The sequence below is a fragment of the Octodon degus genome, unplaced genomic scaffold (assembly GCF_000260255.1).
Source record: "Octodon degus isolate 3935 unplaced genomic scaffold, OctDeg1.0 scaffold00008, whole genome shotgun sequence".
In the NCBI taxonomy this organism is placed as follows: domain Eukaryota; kingdom Metazoa; phylum Chordata; class Mammalia; order Rodentia; family Octodontidae; genus Octodon; species Octodon degus.
The window spans coordinates 10,192,553-10,216,086 of NW_004524584.1; the positions used below are offsets into that span (position 1 = coordinate 10,192,553).

At 41.0% G+C, this 23,534-nt stretch overlaps 1 protein-coding gene across 2 annotated transcripts in view; it reads left to right on the forward strand.

Annotated features, from left to right (window-relative positions):
- Cpne4 (copine 4) overlaps window positions 1-23,534 on the forward strand; it is a 542,216-nt gene that overhangs the window by 381,032 nt on the left and 137,650 nt on the right. For both annotated transcript variants that reach the window (XM_023705235.1, XM_023705229.1), the window contains 2 exons: window positions 15,458-15,529; window positions 18,672-18,746. In XM_023705235.1, coding sequence (XP_023561003.1) covers window positions 15,458-15,529; window positions 18,672-18,746 — 147 coding nt within the window. The remainder of the gene's footprint in view (window positions 1-15,457; window positions 15,530-18,671; window positions 18,747-23,534) is intronic.

The window sequence follows — 23,534 nt, forward strand, 5'->3', positions numbered from 1 at the left end:
ATAAAAATGATCACCCTGCCCAGACTCTGATTTACAAGGCATTGGGCTGAGCACATGCTATACCTAACATCCTTTAATCAATACAACATGAGAGATTGCTACTATCATTATTACTGTGCCATAGACAATGTAACTGAGACTGAGTACGATAGCTAAGTTACCCAGATCTCACTGCTGGATAGCACAGGAACTGGGATTTGAATGCAGATCTTTAGCCTCAAAGCTCATTGCAATCTTTTCACTCTTGCAGCTCATAATTCACTGGACTGAGTTACAAAGTAGTATCTATGAATATAAAGCCAAGTTGGAGTTGACCTTGTTTATGTGTATTTTGTACAGGGTCTACAGGTTCTCACTACATAGATCAGACTCATAGTGATTCTCCTGTTTTCAGCCTCCCAAGTGCTGGGGTTACAGGCACACGCCACCATGCCCAGTCTCAATTGTCATCTCAGTGTGCCCCAGGGGCTGGGCTGGCACGGCATGCTGGGGATTGAACCCTAGTCCCTGCACTCTGCCTACGCAGTGACCTCGTTAGTTTTGTTGTGGAATTTTTTCCTGTGTAGAACTAATAGAGGCAACCTGCATATCCTCTTGCAGAGTACCCTTTGATATCTCCCTCAAAGTTTACTGAACTTGCTTTTAAAATCATAACATGGTCGTTGTGAATACCAAGCTCCCTAAATCAGAATCCCAGTCAGCACTCAGAATGTGTCCCCTTTTGGGCTTCCTTTCACCCTCACCTGTGTCAAACAAATCTGTTCTCTAAATTCAGTAATTGACCCTCGACTTCACTGTGAATTTTCTTGCAAGTGTTTTCTCTTTTCCATGGCTTAAAAGACAATCACAGCTGTACAAAATCCTCTTCCCTTCATTGTTGCATGGCTGCCCCTCAGTCTATTTTGTCCCTTAATGTTCATGGGACAACTAAGAATTGAAAACCAAGAATTTCCTGCTCTCTGTCATCCTAAGTGGAGTAGACAAACCAGGGACCCTTTAAAGGAGTCCTGCAGTCCGGAGGGCCTCTGACCCTTATTTATGGAAGAAGGTCACGTACCATCTTCCCTCATAGCAGTGCTTGTCAAACTCCAATGAGCTCCAAGTCATCAGAAATTTATTAAAACACAGATTAATATAGATTTCTGGGTCTAGCATCAGAGTTTCTGATTTACTGACCTGGTGACAAGACCCATAAATTTGTATTTCGAAGTATTCAGATAGTCTGCCAGGCTAGCGATCATAGTTTGAGAATTTTTAATGTCTGTATCAGTTCTGAAGTTAGTTATAAAAGGATTTAGAGAATTACCTGAAGAGATTAAGGACAAAGGACACATCCAAGAAGGAGATAAATTGCTTCCTAAAATGTACCATCCTACAAGGAGCCTGTACATGGCTTGAAGTTTATGTTCTTGGAACTCCTTATTGCCCAAGTTTGTTTTTCCTGTCTATCAAAGGTAGCTGACCTATTGCCCACACTGTCCGTTTCCTCCCTGACATAGATAAGTGTCATGATTATGTCAGGTGATATCATAGTTCTGAGGGTGCTAGCCAAACTGAACATGATAAGTAATCTAATGTCCACCAGTAATTTTCTCAGCTTAGCATGTTGTTGTGTACTATTTAATACCCTCCTGGTCTAAAATGGGTAGATCAGAGAAGTCAAATTAGCACACTACTGGGGACAACTCCCTTCCCTTCTGCTTTGCATGTGAAAAGCTTTGCCTAACTATGCAGCATTACTGCAAGCAGCAGCCCTGGGAATGATGAGTGATGTCCTAACTAAATCACTTCAGCTGAGCCCCTGTAGTCTAGTTGAGCAATCCTGGGAGGAAGTGTTGCTTTCTGGGCTGACTTTTCTACTAATAGGCAGCTAGAATTCAAATAAGGGGCTTGTGCATGAACTAGCCCCAAGCTCTCCAAGGAGAATACAGCTCTTATCTTCTGATTTGCTACTTTTGTCAATAAGTAATCTTCAATTCAGATCTCCAGAGAATCTGTCTGTTTTCTGTAGGGCTGTCTTTTTACCATCTCGTTGTTTTTAGAGGAACCAGAAAGGCATCAAGAGTCTCTCTTAGGTCTGGGCTTAGATCTACAACTCCCTATGTCACCTTGGGAAATTTGTTTAATCTTTCTGTAATACAGCAGCTTTCCTGTAAAGAGGAGGTTTGGGCTTAATTCATCTCTAGGTTCCTTCCAGTTTAAATAGTCACATTTTTCATTCACTTTTTTACCTGTCACCTTTCTGAAATGAAGCATCCTTTCCTGTGTTTTCACTTCTTTTCAGGGTTCTCTCCCCCCACCCCCGCGTGCATCTCGCCTCCTGTCTGATCTAGTGTGAGGGAATGCTACCATGTCCCTCACGTTGAGTCACAGATGTCATTCAGTCACAGGAGGCATGATACCTCAGCATCCCATTGCCCCTTTCAAAAGTAACTCTTTGTGCCTGTTTAATCTCAAAGATATTTTCTTAAAAGATATATTTGGTGACAATTGAAATGAGCTTGTGTTTCCAGGCTCTGTTTCACATACATTTAGGGTGATAGGATACCTGTCTTAGTCTACTGTTGGGACAGGGAGGTGGGGGGGAGGATTAAGAGAGCTGGGACTGAACAATGATCTGCCAGGCCTGTTGTGTCAGTGCTAAGAGGGCTCAAAGTCTATATTGGTCCTAACCTTTTAGGTCAGCTGGTGCAAGGCATTCAACCTCTCAGCATACCCCACCTATGTAAAGAGCTGCAGTTGCCACCTGGGTGTGAAGACAGCTTCCCAAGACCTCTACCCCAACTCTCACTCTCGTGTCCCCAGCAAGATTTCATTCCAGTTACATTCCACCCAACTCAGAGCTGCAGAACTTAGACTGTTTTGCCATCTCTGTGGTGTTGATAAACATTCTTCCACCATTCAGGCCTCTCCTTTCTTCTATAAGTGCTGTGTTTCTTGCTGTACCTTCTCCTTTGCCTTAGATAATTATATCCTGTCCTTGTCCCAATTCTGAACTAATTGACTATAACCAAAAACTTAACTCACTAAATAATACATTTGCCCCCAAATCAAATGATTATCAATTTTTCTATTTACTAAAACTAAGATCTTCAACTACAGTGGTACCTTGGTTCCTGAATTTAATTCTTTCCATGATTCTGGTCATAAACTGAATTCAAAGAGAATTGAGTTCAAAGAAAATTGAATCAAAATCAGTGGGTTCAATGTTGACTTTATGGGGCATTTGATTCAGTTCTTGTCCAACTCAGCTTGTGACCAGACTCGTAGAAAGTATTAAGTTTATAACTGAGACATCACTATATTTTCAAAGGTTAGTACAAATGCCTTAATACTATGAAGATGTCTGATATTTTGACGTTGTCTAGACTGTATATGAAGTTTACTGATACAAGTTTTTCTGAATACCAAATAGAATGTCAACAAGGTTACACCGTTTCTTGTTTCCTCTCTATGGTATTAACTTTTAAAGTACCCATTTCTTCAAAAGCCAGAAACCTGGGAGCAGGCGTGTATTTCATAGCTCAGATGTGTGTGTGTGTGGTATGGGGGATTGTATTTAGGGCCTTTTTGGTGAGAGAAATCCATAGCTTTTTTCATGGTTTTGTTATTTTGTTTGTTTGTTTTTATCTTGTTAAGTTCCTAAGTTGACCAGGCTGTCCTGAGGATATTTTTGATAATATCTAGATTGTGTGATTATAGCTCATTTATAGAGTCACAGCTGTATTTTCCTAAAAAGAATGCATATTATATTTATAATCAGAAAATAATGATAAATGTTAATAAAAACACCACAATAAAGCTTCTGTATTAACTTCATTTTTTTTTTATCTTTTTTTTTTATTGTGGTACCAGGGATTGAACTCAGGACCCTGCACTTGCCAGGCAAGTGCTTATTCTACTGAGCTATCTCCCCAGCCCTGTACTAACTTCAAATCATTCACAGTCAAGTGAAAGAAGAAGAGACATGTGCACTGTAGATTCTTAAGGAAACTTTTAAAGAATTTTTAAAATCTATAAGAGCTAAGTGTGGTAGTACATGCCTGTAATTCCAGCACTCAAGAGGTTGAGTTAGGAGGATCACTGTGAGTTGGAGACCAGCCTGGGCTATGTAGTGCATTCAAGACCAGACTATGCTGCATAACAAGACCCTGTCTTCAAAACAAAAGAAAACAAGGGCCAGAGAGATGGTTCAGTGGAATAAGTGCTTCCCTGGCAAGCGTAAGGGCCTGAGTTCAATCCCCGGTTCTGCTAAAAGAAAGAAAGAAAGAAAGAAAGAAAGAAAGAAAGAAAGAAAGAAAGAAAGAAAGAAAGAAAGAAAGAAAGAAAGAAAGAAAACAAATGCTGTAAGGAAATATTTTGATTTGTGAAATTTGTGGGAAATCCCTCCAGGTGGGGTATTTGATAGGGTGTTTATTTGTTTGTTTTGTGTGTGTGTGGTACTGGGGATTAAACTCAGGACTTTGTGCTTGCCAGGCAAGTGCTTATTCTACTGAGCTATCTCCCCAGCCCCTTGCTAAGGTTTTTGAGAAGTCATTATGCAGTTACTTCAGGTAAAGCCTTGGTCCCTCACCCTGTTCCTACGGAGAACTGGCTGGCTCACTTGATCCTGAACTTTTATAATATTATCTTTGATTACAGATGAGACCAAGGAGGGCTTGGAGCTAATAACAAATAAATTTGAAAAAGAGTCACTTGCTCTGCAAAGAGGTACTGAAGTTCTCCCCAAACCTAGAATCTCCAGCTCAGCCCTAATTTGAAAAAGAGAAACAGTATTTGTGTTTTGAATTAGCCTACTCAATATACGGGAAGAAAAACAATAACTGCTTAGTTTACAAAACCATCCCCCAGAGACTCAGCTTCAGATCCAAGGACAAAATGAGGCTGGGTAAGAATTAATTAACTTTGTTTTGCACAGGATGTGGGCCTCTGGGATTCTCTGTACACCAGTGCAGGTCAGCAAAGATGCAGGCTCCTGAGTCCGAGTTCCTGGGCAGCCCCACGTGAGCTGCTTACTCTGCCTCACCCCTCTTGCTTAACATCTGCCCTCCAGGAGGCTCAGGTCAGTGCACTGGGCCTAGCCCTAGTCCATCATCAGAATCAAAGGAGCAGAAGTCTTCCAACACTCTCCCCTCTGAATTCAAGGCAAGAAAGCTGGTATGGCAGTTTATCTTGCTGACAAGGCCCCCAAGGAATCAGAAAAGTGAGGATAGAAGCAGTGCTGAAGTGAGCCGGACCTTTTCAGGAGACTGTGTGCTGCTCTTTGGTGTGCTTGGCTTCAGCTAGGCACTTCCCAGGAGGAGGATGTCACCCTTTCCTACCGAGTGAGGCTCAGGGTGCCGCAGCCACCCTCACTTATATCCATTTTTTAACGCTGTCTCCTTTCACTCTCGTAGATGGCCCACCTTGGCCAATCTATTTTGTGGCCACTTTGTGATAAGAAAGCACTGTTGTTGTTAAATGCCCCTAAGAGCTGATCAAAGCTGGCATTTGTGAGAGCTGTGTGCTATCAATGGTGGCTCATCATCGTTGTGATGGACCAAGAAAGAGTATGAGCCTCCAAATTGATCCAGAAGTCTTCAACAGCAGGCATTTGGACTCAAAGAGCTAACTATTCTTCCTGTCTAAGCTGCACTGCATCTGGGTTTCTGTTCCTTAGGCCTAAAAAAAAAAGAATCCCTTTCCAAATCCCCAAGTTTTTCTACTAACTTCCTCATAAGTGGTCTGTTGAATAGAGGAGACTGATTTGGAAGGACCTGGTTGTGCTCCAGATGTTGCTCTCCAATGATGTCAGTGTCACCTTTCAGTCCTCTTGTCTCCACTCTGGCTCAGCTCACTCCCCCAGGCCACACTCACAGCTAGCTGTGGAGCGAAAATGCAAACCTAAGCTGATCTGATTTCAACATGTGTCTTCCTGTTACGCTGTGTTGCTCACCAAAGTGCACTCCATTTTTACAACCTTTTGTACACTTGAGAAGCAGAGCAGTAATTCTTCCTAAATGCTACCTCTGTGAAACTGCTTATGGAGCCCAAGAATGAAGCCTCCTTTCCTCAAGTTGACAGATAGATTCCTATGTCTGAAAAAAAATCTCTTTGCACTAGCTCAAGATCTGTGGCAGCCATCTGAAAATGGGCACTCGCTTGTGAATGTTTGAAGCACTGCTAGACCAAAGAGTTTGAGTGCTTTACACTATTTAGGCCCTGTTCTTCTTTTGCATGGATCTATTTTGCTTAGATACTGATTAAGAATAATCATAACATGAAAGCTAGTATATACCCACTCATTCATCTACTCAGTGATGAATTTTTTGAATGTGAACAATAATAAAGGGGATGTTCCTGACAAACTTCACACTTCAACCTTGCATCAGTTATCCCATTTAATCCTCACAAAACCCCCAAGGGCAAAGTGCCCTCATCTCCTCAAGATTCCACTAAGCACCTGAACATTGAAGTAACTGGCTGAGGCACACACTGTTTCAAAGCAGGCAAGCCATGAGTTACATACACCCAGGAACTTCTGACTCTTAAGCAATACCCACATCTCAACCACTAAGCAGTTCTGTCCCCATCTACAGCACTGTCCTTGCCAGCACTTTTAACATGGAACCTAGAAAACAGCTCGCCACAGGCAAACAACATCTGCAAAGTCTGTGCCTGTCTGTGGGCCCACAAGGCAGAGCTTGTACTCAGGTCCTAAGTTCACTAAGTATTAGATGCTGACAATTGCTGGAGTCTCTGTCCCAAGAGCAACCCCCCACTCCAGCTTTGTTAAAGGCTGCAGGGACCACATCCCTGCTTTTTCTTTTTTTTTTTTTTCTTTTAGTTTTTTTTTTTTTTTTTTTTTTTTGGCGGAACCAGGGATTGAACTCAGGCCCTTGCACTTGCCAGGAAAGCGCTTATTCCACTGAGCCATCTCCCCAGCCCCTATCCCTGCTTTTTCTATCAGTCCTCACAAACATCCTTCCCATGACATCACTTTAAGCCAACCAAGATTATTGGGTTTTTTTACTAAGTAAAATTAATACAAGTGCATTACAAAAAGCATTCAGAATATATATTAAAAAAAATCACCCTTCACCCCACTGTTGAGTGATAACTACTACACGTTCTTGTGCATATTCTTATAGATTTTCTGTGATGCATATACATATAGTTCTTTTTTAAATACACCTTTGGTCACTTGCATGATTTTAGTTGCTTTTTTTACATAAATATACATAGTGAACATCTTTCTGTGTGCATGGATATTCTGTGCATCATTTATTTTAAGTACTGCATGGTATTATGATGGAAATAGTCACATAATGTATCTCTGTTGTGAACATTAAGACTGTTTCCTGTGTTTTAGAATTATAAACAATAGACTTTTTAAAAAGATAAGTTAAAAATGGAATATTTAGGCATACATGATAAGGTCTTTGATACAAATTGCTAAATATTCATATCAAAACACTGTAGCAGATCACACAGCCTTACAGACAGTACACAAACACACTCCTCCTTGCATGCTCACTGACACTCCCACTTTCCATCTTCTTTACTTTAATACCTCTATCACTGTACAAATGGAAGACAACCCCTGGTATACCCTAGCTATTCTTACCCCACAGATCTTTCTCTACCCTAGCTGAGCAGGGAAGACATAGAAAGTGGCATGTCAGCCCTCAGTCACCTAATGATGTGGGAGACTGGTCCTCAGGGGCTGAGGTTAGAGAGGAGCAATGAGCCAGTGCTTCGATCTCATCCTGGAAACCCACTTCCCTCTTGGGCTTCCTTTTTTTCCTTTATCTGCACTCCCTGAGCCCTCCTGTCATTCCATTTCATCATGCTGTGGATCAGCACTCTGCTGAGCCCAGGGCTCATGGAGCCAACTGTGTCTGGACACTAACTCCTTTTGGATGACCCACGGACATCCTCAGACTCCACAGCTCGAAGCCACATTCACCGGCTCCTGCTCTTGATCCTCCATGCCCTATGCATTGGCTCCTCCCATAGTAGGTGTGACACAGTGAATGTTATGTCCCACGTGTGCCAGACGCTTGTGACTCAAAGCCTTCTCTTGTACCTCTCATTCTCTGCTTGCACCCAGCAATTAATCATGAAGTCCTATCAATTAAACATCTTAAATACTTCTATGATTTCACAGCAAGGACTCTGGTCAAACCAATAGATGACTGTAATGACCTGTAAGTTGGGATTGATTGGATGGGAGAGAAAAGAAAGAAAAGCAGCATTTCCTGAGCACCTGTGCATGCCTGATGCTGGAATTTTGGTAATATCCATGCATAAGAGTCAATCCATGGAGTGGCTATTATTATCACCATTTCACAGATGAGGAAACAGGTACTCAGAGATGAAGCTACCCAGGGACACCACCGGGGCCAGCATTTGGAGCTCATGTGACCCTGGCTCTAGATTAGATAGCAGGAGTGAAGCTAGGTATGATGAGGAAACTTCTCTCCTCGGTGAGCTTCTTGAAGCCAAGGGAGTGAGTATGAATCCCTTTGTTTATCTGGTAGGGTTTAGCCAGGGACGTGTATCAAATCAAGTTCTACTCCTGTCATTTCTGAGAGAGAGAAGAGTCTAGCGATTAAGAGGATGGATTCTGGAGCAAGATGCTTGACACTCAGATCCCAGCTGTGCTACTTGCTGGTATAGAAATGAGCAAGTAACCAAGCTGTTCTACTGTGGACCTAGTGGTGGCTGCCCAAAAAGATGTGTCTTGAATAACGAGCCCCAAGTCCCTTTAGAAGAAAGATCAGACAGAAGAGGAAAGGAGGTGGCATAGCAGCCACAGCAGAGAAACAAGAGCAGCCTCCACCATCTACACAAGCTTTGGGATCTCCCCTGAAGTCTTCACAGGGCCTTATCAATGCCTTGGTTCCAGGCTTGCCCTCTAGAGCCCAAAGATAGATTTCTGTGGTTTAAACCCACCAAGTTTGTGATCATTTGTTATGTCAGCCTTAGCAAACTAATCAATTCTTTGTGCATCCATTTTTTTCATCCAGCCATGGCCATATGATATCATTAATTTCATAGGACATTTGTGGGAATTCAATGGATCAATGCATACAGGCAATATAGAACAATAGCTGTCACATAGCAAGGCAACAAATGTAACTCTCCAAGTATTTGCTGTGACTCTTTAATAGCAATGTGACCACTAACTAGTAGTAATAAAATAGTCTATATTAAAGCTAGAGTTATCTTCTTTCCTTTAAAGCTGATCTTCTCAATCTCATCTGTTCCATACAGTGCAATATTTGATCACCAGCCTCACTAGAGACAAGTCACAACCCACCAAAGAGGGGGAATGGAAAGCTGCCGTGTGCCCTTGACCTTACAAAATGCTCCGGCCTGGTCACTGGGATAGTTAGAAAAGTGGCCCTTTTTCTCTCTCTCTTCTGATTGCGATTGCCATATTGTATGGCTGAGGGAGTGGGGTAAAGAGATACAGTAGCTCCTGACTAATAACCAGGCAGGGTCATTTGTGATGATAATGGGCCTACACAGGAGATGAGGTAAAAATGGATAATTAATATGCAAGCAGTCCTTCAATCCCCCTCTCTCTATCTGAAATTCTCCCTCTACACCTCCTCTTGCTAATGAAGTCAGAGCAAGGGTGAAAGCCTATAATTACATTTGAAGTAATTAGAACCCTGCTTAATAGAAAGTCTAAGACAGCAAGTCCAAACTAATAGATTACCCATTGATACCATTACCCATGATAGCATTCTAAATCATCCTCTTTAGGGCAGGCTTTTTGTAGATTTGCATTGGACAGATGGGGACTCTAGTGAATTTTTGTAAAATGTAAGCCCACAGGCATATCAATGACAGGAAAAAAGCTTCAGAATTATGTCTTCCTTAGTTCCTAAAACTCTTCCCCATTAGTGACAGTCCAGGTCAGCAGCATAGATTCATTTAGGACCACTCTTAAAATGTGTGTTTGAAACCTGATTCTATTGTACTAAAATTCCTTGGCTTCTCTACATGCGTAGTCTTATTCTCTGGCTCAGAGCTTCTCAACTTCACATGTACGTGCAACACAGAGTTAATTTGACAGACCTGGGGTAAAGCCCAAGTTTCATATTTCTAGAAAGTCCCTCCATCTTGCTGCTACTGCTAGGGAAGACCAGATGAGGGTAGGGGGACACTGACTGGCAAGAAATATTTTTTTTTATTTCCCAAGATGACTTAACCTCCCTCATTCTACAGCAGCTATTCTAAATTTCTAACGGATATCTTGAAAAAGTAGTGAATTTATCAGTTGAAGGAAGATATACCAGGTCAGGAAAAATCATAACTCTTACAATCTTTTTCATGTTCTTCTTTAACATATAGTGAAGCTGTTCTTTATTCATAGTGTGTACAATAGGCCAAAGCTGTCTAGGGTTGCTCTCTACTCAGGCAAGGTTGTGAGTCCTCTGGGTTAGCAATGAGAACAGACAGACCAGGATATGGGGGAAGAGGCCCAAGACTAGGGTCTCCTGGCACAGTGCTTCCTTTGAGTATGTGCTCTGCACCAGGTGAAGTGATAGTGTCCAGAATTCTTGGAGACAGAAATGTGGAAGTGGGATTTCCCCAATCTTGGCATCACCAAGGCCATCACTGCTTGCTATCCTGAGACTTTGAACCCAATCTTGGTCTAAACTAGCCCAGCCCAGTTGTCTCCTATGTCTACTGTTACAAATTACCACAAACTTGGGGATTGAATAGAAGCAATTTGTCATCTCAGAGTTTTGAGGGGCCAAAGTCTTAAATCAGCATCTTAAATCTGGGCCAATCTCCTTCTAAAGGCAGAATTCATTTCCTGCTTCTTCTGGCCTCTGGTGGTTGCTGTTCTTCCTTGTCTGTGCCCATCTGCCTAGATTGCAAGTGCCCAGAATCTTCACATCTCTTTCTGAGCTGCCGTGTCTTCTGAGTGTGTGCTATCAGATTTCACCCAGGTATCTCCTTCTGGGACACATATGTTATTCACCTTTGGATCCAGCTGGCTGATCCAGCACAACCTCCTCAGCTCAAAATCCTCAACTTAATCACATCTGCAAAGACCTTGTTAGTTTGGCCATCTCGGGTTACAAGTACGTATACTGGGCACAGGGAGTGGAAATTGGCATTTTTGTAGCCTATCACTGCCAACATTGCTAAAATACCTAGAACTGGAGTGCAAAGTTTGTGGGGATAAATAAGGGTCTTCTTTCAGTCCCTGGTACTCTCCCAGCTCCTCATACTCACACGTGCCTTTGTGCCTGCTGCTCCGCCTGCACGGGCATCACCCCTCTACTTCTTGACCTTTTCACTTTTTCCCCAAGAGCATTTTATTCAAAAACACCTTCCTTGATCTCCTAGACTAGGAATGTCCCTATCACATGGCTCAATCTTGCAGATTTGGAATTTGACAAGTTATATGTGACTCTCTCAGGGAGGATACTGTCCCTCCCTGCTCTATATATTTTATTTTCAAAGCCCAACACATGATAGATATTTAATAAGAATCTGATCAATAAAGGTTGACTCCTACAACTCTTGGCTTCAACTCCTGCAACTATGTGTGTTAGTCAGCTTAGGTTGTCATAGATTATGGGTATCATAGATTCTGCTAAACAACAGAAATTTATTTGCTTACAGTTTCAGAAGTTAGGAGCCTGAGATCTACATGCTGTCAGGGTTGGTTTCTTCTAAGGGTTCTCTTCCTAGCTTGAAGACAGCTGCCTTTTCTCAAAACCTTTCCTCTATGTGTACCATAAAGAGCAAGTGGGAGAAGAGCAGGCAGAGAGGGATGAAGAGGGAAGGAGAAGAAAGGGAAAGAAGAGAGAGAAAGGAGGGGTGGAGAGAGAAGGAAAGAAAGAGGGAAAGGAAAAAGGGAGAAAACGAAGGGGACAGAGAGAGAGAGAGAGAGAGAGAGAGAGAGAGAGAGAGTGTCAGCACATGTGTGCTTTCCTAGTTGCTTCTTCTTGTCCCTCCCCCAACATTAGCAAAGCTTAATTAAAGGTAGAAAAAGAAAAAAACTCTGCAGAGCAAGTTTGGCTAAAGTAAAAGTAGGAAAAGAAGTACACCCCACAGCATCAGTGTGGGCCACCTCACAAGAGAAATAAAGTGACAAAAACTCAGTGAGGACTCTTCTTTACATATCACCCACTCCTCATGCTAATATCAGATCTAGGCTCCTATCTAAAACCTACTAAAACTCTCTGGAGATGTCCAAGCACATGGCTTCAGGAACCATTCTGAGTGTCTTGGAATTTCATAGTTAACAGGTCATTAGCTTCCTCTTGTTATAAGGACAGAGCCCTCTGAGATTAGGGTCCCACCCTTGTGCCCCAACTTAAGTTCAAGCATCTCCAGTGCTGGAGGGTAAGTCCATTATTTGCGAGGTAAAAGAGAATCCAAGGGACAGCAGAGAAGTGAGATGGGAAGGATAAAACAGCAAACAAAGTAAAGGTCATTTTCTAACTGATCACTTCTGCAGCCACTTGAGTTCCATCTCACGAAACTGAGGCAGTGGCAGGGAACAGACAACTCTGAGTCTGCCCTCACCTCCAGGGCAAAAGAGCTGGGGAATTTAAGCACCTAATTCATCATCAATCATCGATTGAGGTCTTCCCTGAAGGGTGTTCATTCTCTCCACATCCAGCTTGCTGAGGATGGATAGCAGGAAAATCTTCAGGTGAAGAGAGGTGATATAGCTGTTGAAAGCTAGACCAGCTCTGTGAAAGGAAGGCATATGCAGATCTGGGCAGGTTTGCTTCTTCCCAGCAAGCTAACAGAGCACCTAAGTTGTTTTCTGTAGTGGTAGGCACAGTGCATGTGGTAGTAGTTTTCAAAACATGAGGATGGTCCTTGACTGAAGGGCTCTGAGGCCAACCATGTATAAGGAATATATGTTACATTCCTGTCCTAGGAGATTCACAGTCAAAGCCCTGGGATGTCCTACAGTTGAGATATATCTTAGTTACTTTTCTCTTGTTGCTGGGGCAAAATATCCAATACCCAAAATTAAGGAAGGAAAGTTTTATTTAGCTCACAGATAGTGGAGGTTTCAGTCCATACTGAGCTGGCTCCAAGGCAGAGTGCCACAAGTCAGAGAGTAGCAGTTTATGGAGATGGAAAACAGCAAAGAGCAAAGGGATGAGCAGCAGCTGTGGCCACTAGGAAGCCTTTCCCTTCCTCATATCAGATGCAGATTATCTGCCCCAGGGAAGGTATAGTACTCACACCTCTTAATCCCAACATTGGACCATGAATTAATCAGAAACTCTGGAAATCACCTCATGACTACATGAGGCTTTGGGGGTACAACTAGACACAAACCATAACAAGATGTTAAGCTTGTTTGAATTCTGTGACTTGAAAATTATTCATATAAAGACTTTTTCACTTAATATATACTAACCTTTTGAAGAAACACAAGTTCTGTAATTCATGCTTTGAGAATTATCCATTCAGTGGAGACGTGCCTATGAAATAAAATCAGGGAGTTTTCATGTGTTTCAGTGTAGCCCTGTATCTGATGGTGTTCAGTAAATATCTATTATTACAAAAGTATTCAAGAAAATGTTTTTTTTAAAAATACCGAAAATGCTTTTACTAATAGTCGTATGAAAAATGACCATCTAGTTTCCAAAGTGACTAATCACAAGACCGGGGAGATGTTTATCTGATTATATATTTCTTAAGATATTGAATTAAAAGTTTTCATTCTTCACTCATTTAAATAAAATTCTGGGAAAAAAACAAGTACCTATGCTTTTAGAAGCCTTTTCCCACTTAGCAAGAGAAACTGCTTCCTGCCCTGACCCATGTGAGGGTGCAGATCAGCGGCCTACTGATCCTTCTGTCTCTCTGGTCCAGCCTAGCTAAAGAGTGTACTGATTTCCATTTCCTCCCTCTGCACCATACTCACTAGCTGATCACTAAAGTTTGTATCTGTGACCCAGTGTCAGGTTGAAATGAATCAAATTAGAGGACTTCTGGCAAGTGCACCCCCTTTAACCCTAATGCCAGCAGAATTTGCTGTTTGTTGGTCTCAAATGTCAGCTAAGGCTAAGGTGAGTCCTTGTCACTCCAGCTTCTTAATTTGTTGACAAGACCTGAGGTCTTTTTCCGCCTTGTGCTCTTGCTTCAGAAGCAACAAAGAATACATGACAAGTGGGCTTTGGAAAAAATAGATTTTTCTCTTTATTTCATCATTCCAGCTGGGCATCCCTGCTGTTTTTGTCCAGGAGTCCTAAGAAAGGCAACATCAATGACAACTCATTGTGTAGCCATCATTGTTACAATGAAAAGTTTGAAATTAATTCTTACTCATTCTTTGAAGCTAAGATGGGTGGAGATTATAAAACAACTTTGTTTTATTGCCTGCTTATTAGACACCTGGAAAAGGGTATTTCCTAGCATTTACAAAAGGCAGGAGCCAGTACATAGTAGCATTTTCTTTATACCTTGAAATTGGAAATGCTAGTATTTTCAGCTTAGAGTGAAGAGAGTGAAATATAGCCACCCAGGTACTCATGGTTAAATATCCCTTGGTCTTTCTTGAGCAGTGACAACGTGGTCCAGAAAGACATTGTCTCAGATATGATGTCTCCTCATTTTGGTCATATTCTTCTTGGTAGAAGCAAGACATTGGGTCTACCTCACACTCAAGGGGAGGGACTTATAGCATAGTATGAATACCAGGAAGCTAGGATCAAGGGAGACTGTCTTATGCACCAGCTGCCCACCACAGTGGTTTATGTTGCACCCTAGGAATGTGTATGCCTTTATCTTGATTCTTTTAACCCTTTCCTGCCTTGGGAATCATGAGTGGTGTGCCTATCGGGAGCCCAGTGCCTGCCAATCTGCTCTTTCAAAAAGGGAATAAAGAAGGCAAATAAGAGATGGGCAGGTTCTGCTAAAAACAATTTTCACTGTGAGAAACGCACTGTACACACTGACCCTGGGCTATGAAGGGACTCCAATTATTCCCGTTGGCTTGTCTGAACATCAGCTTCTTGATGACTTACTTTATAGCCTCCTAATGAACATATTAATAGAACTGTGGATGTTGGAGGCATAGAAGCTGCATATTTAGACACTGAACTCCTTTCCCTATCCCCCACTTTGCAAGACACTTTGGTGATAATTTGGGATCATGTGATGGTTCATTTACATTATCTTAATGTGCATGTTCAACATTATCCATCTAATTTTGATATATATGCTTCACCAACAATTAAGCCACCTCCTAACTGACTAAATTATTATCAGCATTTTCTTGCAGCATACACCAGAGGAGAAAGGAGAGAGTAACCTATTTTAAGAGAGGTCTGTGGATGAATTTTAGAGTACAAACAGACCTAGGTGTCATGGTTTCACACAGAGCTACACATATGGAATTTTGTGGGGAAAAAGTTTAAAAATAGAATGGCTGTTATATGACTGTCTGCTCTCTCTGTTTCCTTTTGTGCAGATTGTCTCCCAGAGAAAGCTGTCCAAGTCTTTGCTGAAGCATGGAAACACAGCAGGGAAATCCTCCATCACGGTGAGCCCTCCCACAGCCCTCACTGAGCCCCTCTACCTGGTGGGCACCCAGTGGCCTAGTTGTCAACACTGTACCCCTAGAAGCAGAGTCTCTGCCTATCAGGAGCCAATGCTATAAATGCTGAGCTATCCCAGTTGCCTTTGTGTTTGCCTTCTTTCTCTTTCCTGACAATATAATTTCAGTCCTTTTACCATGAGGAAAGATGGGAAAGGAAAAGTATTTGAGAGCAGGGTTACTCATTTCCACTAAGCCTTGCTGTGATTGCAGTATGTTTTAGTAGAAGATAATGTAGTGGTGTTGAACATACGAAGAATGTGGAACTAACTGCATGGAGTCTTCATATTATCAAGGCTGCCTATCTCTTCAGTAACATTTAGTTCAAGGTTTAGTCTATTGCCTCAGAACCCGAAAGTCCAGCTCTTAACACTCTTCTTAGACTAAATAGTTTGAAACTATGCTGACATGTAGCCAGTAGACATGTGATTATGTAAGGAAATAAATTATTTAAAATTAAATAAAACCAAATACTCAGTGCTCATAGCCATGCTAGCCATCTATTGAATGCTGCTATATTGGACAGGGCAGAGTGTAGAGCAGTTTTAGTATTACATGTTGTTCTATTGAGAAATGTGGAAAATATTTCTCAATAGAACACTAAGGTTTCATGCTAGTGTTTGAAATTTTTCTATCTCATATTAGAGCTTTTGAGAATGGTAGAGAAAACAGTGGATCTATTTAGCTGTAAGTGTGGGAGGAAAAGGAGAAGGGGAAGGAGACAGAGACAGACAGACAGACAGACAGACAGACAGACAGACAGACAGACACCTAAATTACTATGAAGACAAATTGCCAGGAAGCAAAATTTTTTTTCTTTTAACACTACTTTTACCCTGGAGAGTGACTGATTTATTCTTTTTAATCAAAGGATTTTTTTCATGTTCAAAAGGGCTACCAGTGGTGGAAGTTGTGACCATTCTCACAAGAGCTTACTTGAGTTTGTTGTTTGAATATTTTAAGTCTCATTGTACTTTTGTGATGCTGTGGGTTGAACCCAGAGCTTCACATGCTGAGCACATAGTACCTCTGAGCTATACCCTTGGCATCTGTGCTTGAATATTTTAAATGATACTGTGTTGAAGTTTTTTTTCTGAGTGCCATATCCAGTAAGGAATAAACTAGTCTTTGAAGACCCAAACAGTGCTCTAAAGAGTCATAGACGCAAAGCTTCATCTCCAAGCCATAACCCCAGTATGAAATTTACCATAAATTTTCCCCTGGGAGAAAAGAAATCTAATGTACCTATTTACTAAGAAGACATCCTAGAAATTTGCTTCATATATATATATATATATATGCAAAATTTTAATCTTCTTTCTAATTTTAAATATGTAGTAGTTTTCTTAATCTCAGATCCTTGGATTAAAACACTGCCTTCAGTAGCTTCAGGGAAACACCTGGAAATGGGTGTGAGATTTTTGAAACCTTTTTGGCTAGAAAAGATCATAACTTTGTCTTTCCAGAGGTGTCTGTGACTACAAAATAGCTAAAGGCCATCATTCAGACAAAGTGTAAAAAGCACTCAGATACCAACAGACAAGAGAGAGCTGAATAAAAAAAATCAATAGTATGATTCCTAGATTATCAAGAAGTTCTTGAGTTTTTCCCATGTACCTGAACTCAAGTTTTGGATTCTCAATTGCTCATACATTTTTTGAGTCTTTTCCTCTTTAAACATTTTTAGCTTGAACATTAAGTGTAAATAACTAAAATTTTCTAGAGGCTACCAGCAAGTGCTCACATCAATTCATAATAGAAACATTGAGCTCATGTAAAGTAGAGATACAATGGATTAAATTTTAGTATCTCAAAATGACAAGTTTGATAAGTATGTTCACATGCTGTGGGCCCAGAACATAGAGTAAAATCCTAGCATTATTTATACATGATTTCACCTTTACACAATGAAAAGTGATCTCCAGAGTTTTGATTATTTTCTGGTTATTATTATTGTTTTTTTTTTTTTCTTTTTCCATCAACTTTTATTTCAAGACTGAAATTCATTGGCTGTTACATATTGGAAAGTGTCTTATAAAAGAGCTTCTTAGACTGTATTCTCTCTTACTTCAAAAGTTTATCAGGAATTCAGCGTTTAGATCCTGTGTTCTTGCTCCTTCTCACTCCCCCCTCTTCCTCCAACTCTTCCATCTTCATCTGCCTCCTGCTACCCTTCTCCCTTGCCTCACTCTCACTCTCTCAGAAAGCTCAAAGACAGCCTTTTCTGTAGAAGGCCAGATAATAAGATCAAGGCCTGACATCCTGTTCAGGCACGAAGGAGGAAGGCGCCAAGCTGTACTCCTCAGGCACTGTGCAGGCATGCTGGCACATTCCAAGTTCCACAAAAAGTTAACACCGCGAGACCCAGTGGTTTACCTGGTCAGCTGTTGTAGAGAAGGAGGTGAATAACAGGAGGCAGGTGAATCCTGGGCTTGCTTGTGTCTAAATGAATAGAAGCGAGGTGAGCCCAATGCTCAAGGCTGTCTGCCTAAGAGCTACATGAGCCCCAGGGCCCCTCTTTTCTAAGTTAATTCTGTGTCTTTCTGGTTTTCATCCTCCCTTGCAGCCCAGTTGGAAACAAACTTAGAGGCTGGTTCCTACACCTTTCCAAAATAGGAATCAGAATATTTCTTTGACAACCATATTCCTGTTGGTCTGGAATACAGAGATCACTTTATTCGCCAGCCCTTATAGGTCTGACTCAAGGAGAACTATTACTGTTCTAACTTACTAATTTCCCAAGTAGAAAAGATAGATATATATTAGATAGATATATATAGAGAGAGATAGATATATTGTTGATGTATTATCCAATACCAGTTGTCCAAAAACCTCTTTCTAACTGACACTCCCAGTATCTTTTCCTCCATCTTGGGCCCCATCCCTCATTCTCTCACATTGAACATAAAAAGAAATCCAGTTGACTAGTGCTGCCTCTCCTAGGGAATTCCCTTCAATACCTGTAAATGGTGTCTTACATTCACTAGATTTGTGGGACAAATCTGTGGCCCACATTCATTCTGGATTTTTGCTGGCTCATGCATTTCTCATCCGTTCCCACTGTGTCTGATTGTGCTTTGTCCTTTAGGTGATTGCTGAAGAATTATCTGGCAATGACGACTACGTAGAACTTGCATTCAATGCGCGGAAATTGGACGACAAGGTAAAATGTTTGGCATTGACCTCATTGAAGGAAGTAATAAAGCTATCACACACAGTTTAATCAGATTTTTCCCTGAAGCTGTTTTTCTCCTTTCAACCCACGTTATTAAACAGATCAAAGATTACAGAGAGGTCTGCATAGGAAGGCTTTCCCCAGATTGAGAAACAGTTGATGAGAAAGGGATGGGACTGTAATTAAAATAGGACAATTTTATTACACTAAGACTTTATTTGTTTCCAAATACCACAGGCCAGATGCACAAGAAAATATGACTTAACCCAATTGTCAGGGACATTCAGAGAAAAGAGAAGATGTTAAAAGGAAGAAAGGCTACATTTATTAAACATCTGTGTTTTCCAATTACAGGGTTAAAAGCTTTTCATATATTATCACATCCAATCTTTTGCATAACCCCCATGTATTAGGAATTAGTAACACTAGTGCAGATGAAGAAAGACATTTAAAGATGAAATAACTTGTCTAAAGTCATTCCATGCATCCATCAATCCAGACCCTCTGAGTAACAGACACCAGGACACAACCAAATGCAAGGATTTTACTAGCAGAAGTGTCTGCATAGAGAACTTAAAAGAAAATCAGGGAAAGCCAACAGACTGGGATAGAAGCCTGACCACAAATGAAGGAGCAAGGGAACAAAACATAGGTGGAAAGTCCCGAATGCCACACAGACTAAGGAAGTTTCTGGATATCTTAGAGCCAAAGCCAGCCTCTAGGGCATCCCACATCTCCCAGAAAGGGGCCTGCTTTTATACCCCTGCTGTACTCAGTCACCGGCTGGGAGCAGCACTGGAATCCTGGCCACAGTGCAAAATGCAGGGACAGATTTCAGAGCTCAGCAACTGGAAACCTCCACTCAGTTGTATTCCCTGTGGCTGCAGGTCTGCAAGGCACATTTTCATGACCACTGCATCCTGCTAGTGAATGTAACATTAAAGATTTAATCCCATATCAGTCTAACTTCCATCTGTGCTCTTTCAATTATAACTTCTATTCAATCAAAGGCCATGTTAGAGGGCCAGAAAAATAGCTCAGTAGACTAAGCGCCTGCTTAGGCAAGCGCAGGGACCAAAGTTCAATTCCCGGCACCACAGGCAGCACTGGCCCCCGGGCTTGCTGAGCTGGCCACTGAGTTGGGCATGGTGGAGCACACCTGTAATCCCAGCACTAAGGAGGCTGAAAACAGGAGGATCACCACAAGTCTGAGCTGTGTAGTGAGACCTTATGCCAAATACATACAAATAAATAATAAGTGAATAAACAAAGGCCATGAAAGTTATACAATCGCCATGCTTTAGAAAGGGGTGAAAGTGCCCTTCCCACCCTCATCATATGTTATCTGTGACTTCCCAATAAGTAGAGCTATAAGTAAAAAAGACACAGTGTATCGATGGAAACATTCACGGAGGACTTCACTTTCCCAGAGCAAGATTAGAGAGCGGGGGATTTCTGGATGCACTACTACTTTTCCAAATAATGACTTATAGGAATTGCTTGAAAATGGTAAAGCCATGGGAAGTGTTAAACAACAGCTTATATCTTGGCATATCTTATTTAATTTTCACCTAGAAAAATTGCTCATTTCTGCATACATCAGTGCACAATCTTATCCATTGATTTAGTCTCTCACTCATCCTTCATTTGCTGAGCTGTGTTGCATGTTTATTATATATGAAGAACTGGGGTAAGAAAAATACCTAAAATGATCTCCCAGTCTCAATCCACAATCTTGAATTCATCAACTAAATGAAGCATAAACTTTAAAAAATGACAAAAGAATGCTATGGCATGACAAGATGTGATAATAGATGCTTAATAAATGTCCTGGGAAAGGCAATCCATTTTGCCTGGAGGCATCAGAAAACACTCTCTCCCTAAAAGCTAACTGCCATTTAATAGTTTTAACAATTCCGAGTAGACTGTGAAACATTTACAACCATCATTTTTTTTTATTTTAGTACAACTTGCGATACATAATGATAACATTCATTGGGGGGTATTGGTGTACATATACAACACATTTTCATCTTTTCTTATCCCTGTCCCATCTACTTTCTCCATTTTAGGATCCCTTCATTTGTAAAAGATTTCTCTCCCTGTTTCCTACTATCTATCTTTTATTTTTCTCTTTAATGTATTTATATTTTAGGTTTCTCACCTAATAAAAGTCATGAAATATTTAAGCTCGTGTATCTGATTTCACTTGACATTATGATTTCACTATGCATCCATTTTCCAACAAATGACTCATAGTTATCTTTTATAGAAGAATTGTATTCCATTGTATGTAAGTGCTACCTTTTGTTTATCCATTCATCTGTTAGTGGACATTGAGGCCCTTCCTGGATTTAGTAGTTAGGAATTGTGCTTCTCTACTAAGAGTGCATCCTACGGGTCTCAGTACCTAGCTCAGCTAGCTCAGTCAAAAGTAGCATATGGAAATTCCTCAGAAAACAACTGCTGTCTTTTGACATTAACATGAGTGAAAGGCTGAAACCTGGAGGGTTTGCTTTGTTTTGTTTTCACAGTACTGGAGCTTAAGCCAAGGGTATTTTCAATAAGCTCCATTCCTAGTCTTTTTTTTTTTTTTTTTTAAAAAAAAACAGGATCTCACTAAGTCTCTAAGTTGCCTTGCTGGGATCAACTTGTTGTTTTTCTGCCTAGGTTTACCAGAGTGTTGGGAATGTTGGCGTGTGCCCTCATACCCAGCTGGTAGCGAGTTTTTAACCTTCACTTCTCTGAACTATTTTTTCATTGTCTCCCTGAGTTCACAAAACTGCTCTAAATGTCTTCCCCAGTGCAAGTAAGAGCCAGTGGCTCTGCGTGAAACAGCTTCACACTACTCACTTCATGGTCTATAATGTTTCTTTCCATTTAGCCATGTCTGTAGTACCTCTGATGTGTCATGCAACTGATTTACATTACAGTGCAATGCAAAGGGATCTAAAGGTTTGCTAGTGAGCCCGTTGGCCATGAAGTATTTGAACAGTGTCCCTTTAGTTAGAAGAATACTTCCTCACCAGCTGAAAGCTTCCTCTGCAGTTCTTCATTCAGTGCTAATGACCATTCTCACTACTGGTCACACTGAGATACAGAGCCCTGGCCATTGGTGAGCCTCAGAACCCCAGTCCTTCATAATAAGATTATATAGTGTTCTGACTCCTAGCCATCCAGAAAACAAAGCAGAGGCCCTTGCTCCAGTTTCAACTGGTATTGAATGGCTTTGTCCTCAGATAGAAAGAGGGAAAGGTCACCGAATCAGGGCATAAGGTCACACTGTACAACCAGTTCACACAAGGTCTTTAGTAAACAAAGGCTAGGCAAGATCTGTTGACTTATCCAAAGACACATTATCACTGCTTTATTTTTCTAGTGCAGCCTGACACAACACCTAAAATCCTAATGACTTACATAAATAACTATTTTATTGTAACTAGTGATTTTTGTGGGTTAAAAATTGTCAGGGTTCAACTGGGTCTTTCTTCTCCTTATGATGTTGATAGAAATCATACTCAGCTATTAGATAAGCATGTCTAGAGAAATATACTAGCTATACCCACATGCCTGGCATATGGGCTGGCCAAAAGTCTAGTTCAGCTAAGACAGTCAACTAGAACACTGACTGGGTCTGGGGGAAGCTGCATTTCCTAGAGTTTGCCTGGGCTCTCCCAGAAAGAGCATCCCAAGAAAACCAGGTAGAAGCTTCACAGTCATTTCCGATATAACCTTGAAAATCATGCATCATCACTTCAACTACACTTATTGGTTATGAGTGAATCATAAAGCTAGCTCAGATTTAGGTGAATAAGGCTCCAGGACTTGATGGAGTGGCCAGGTCATATTGTACAAACGTGTGGGGACAGTGAACACTGTGGTGCTCATCTTTGGAAAACTCAGTGTGCCCCAATGATTTTTATGATAGAACCAGAATACTGGACTGTGATTAGTTTATGTCACAAACAGAAAAAAAAATATATACTCAAGAGGTTCTTAAAGAGGTCCCGTTTTGAGCTTTTAGCATTAAACAATTTTATAGCCACTGTCATTGATAACCATGGAGCATATGTATCAATCGAGAAAATATATCATCTCTAAAAGCCAGCATGAGATAAAATTCTTAGTTTTCTATCATATTCACAAGTATTATGAAAATAACTGATTTCTACATACATGTAATAATTGCAATGTGAAAATGTGGGGAAAGTATGCCATTGGTTTTAAACAATAGTATAGATCTGATGCCCAGTCCCCTTACAGGAACTCCGAGCACTCCTATTAGCTAAGGATCTCAGATTGAAAACCACTGCTCTAACCCAGCTGCCTTTTTTTTGTCTTCTTTCTTAAAGCCACATATGTTTACACCTCAAAAAACGAGTGGCACAGGGATTCCATCCATTTTTTATCTGCAATATGAGTAAGGACATATGTTAGCTTGCACCCAGGATGTGTAGGAGATGTAGTGGCATTGTCACGTATAATAAGGGAAAATGAAGCTATAGAGTAGGAAGGTATGCATGCATTAGAGGACAGCAGCTCTCCAATTGGTGTCCAAAGCCTTTAGGTCCTTTCAAGGGAGTTCATGAGGTTGAATCTGTTGCTATAATAATACCAAGGTATTGGTTTCTTTCTTCATTCTCATACAAGGGCAATAGAGTATTCCAGGGGGTAAATGACACCTAACAGCACACCAAATTAGATGCAGAAGTAGATAGGAGAATCCTACTGCCTTCTATGAAGCCAGTCATGAAATTGGTTTCCCACAATATAAAA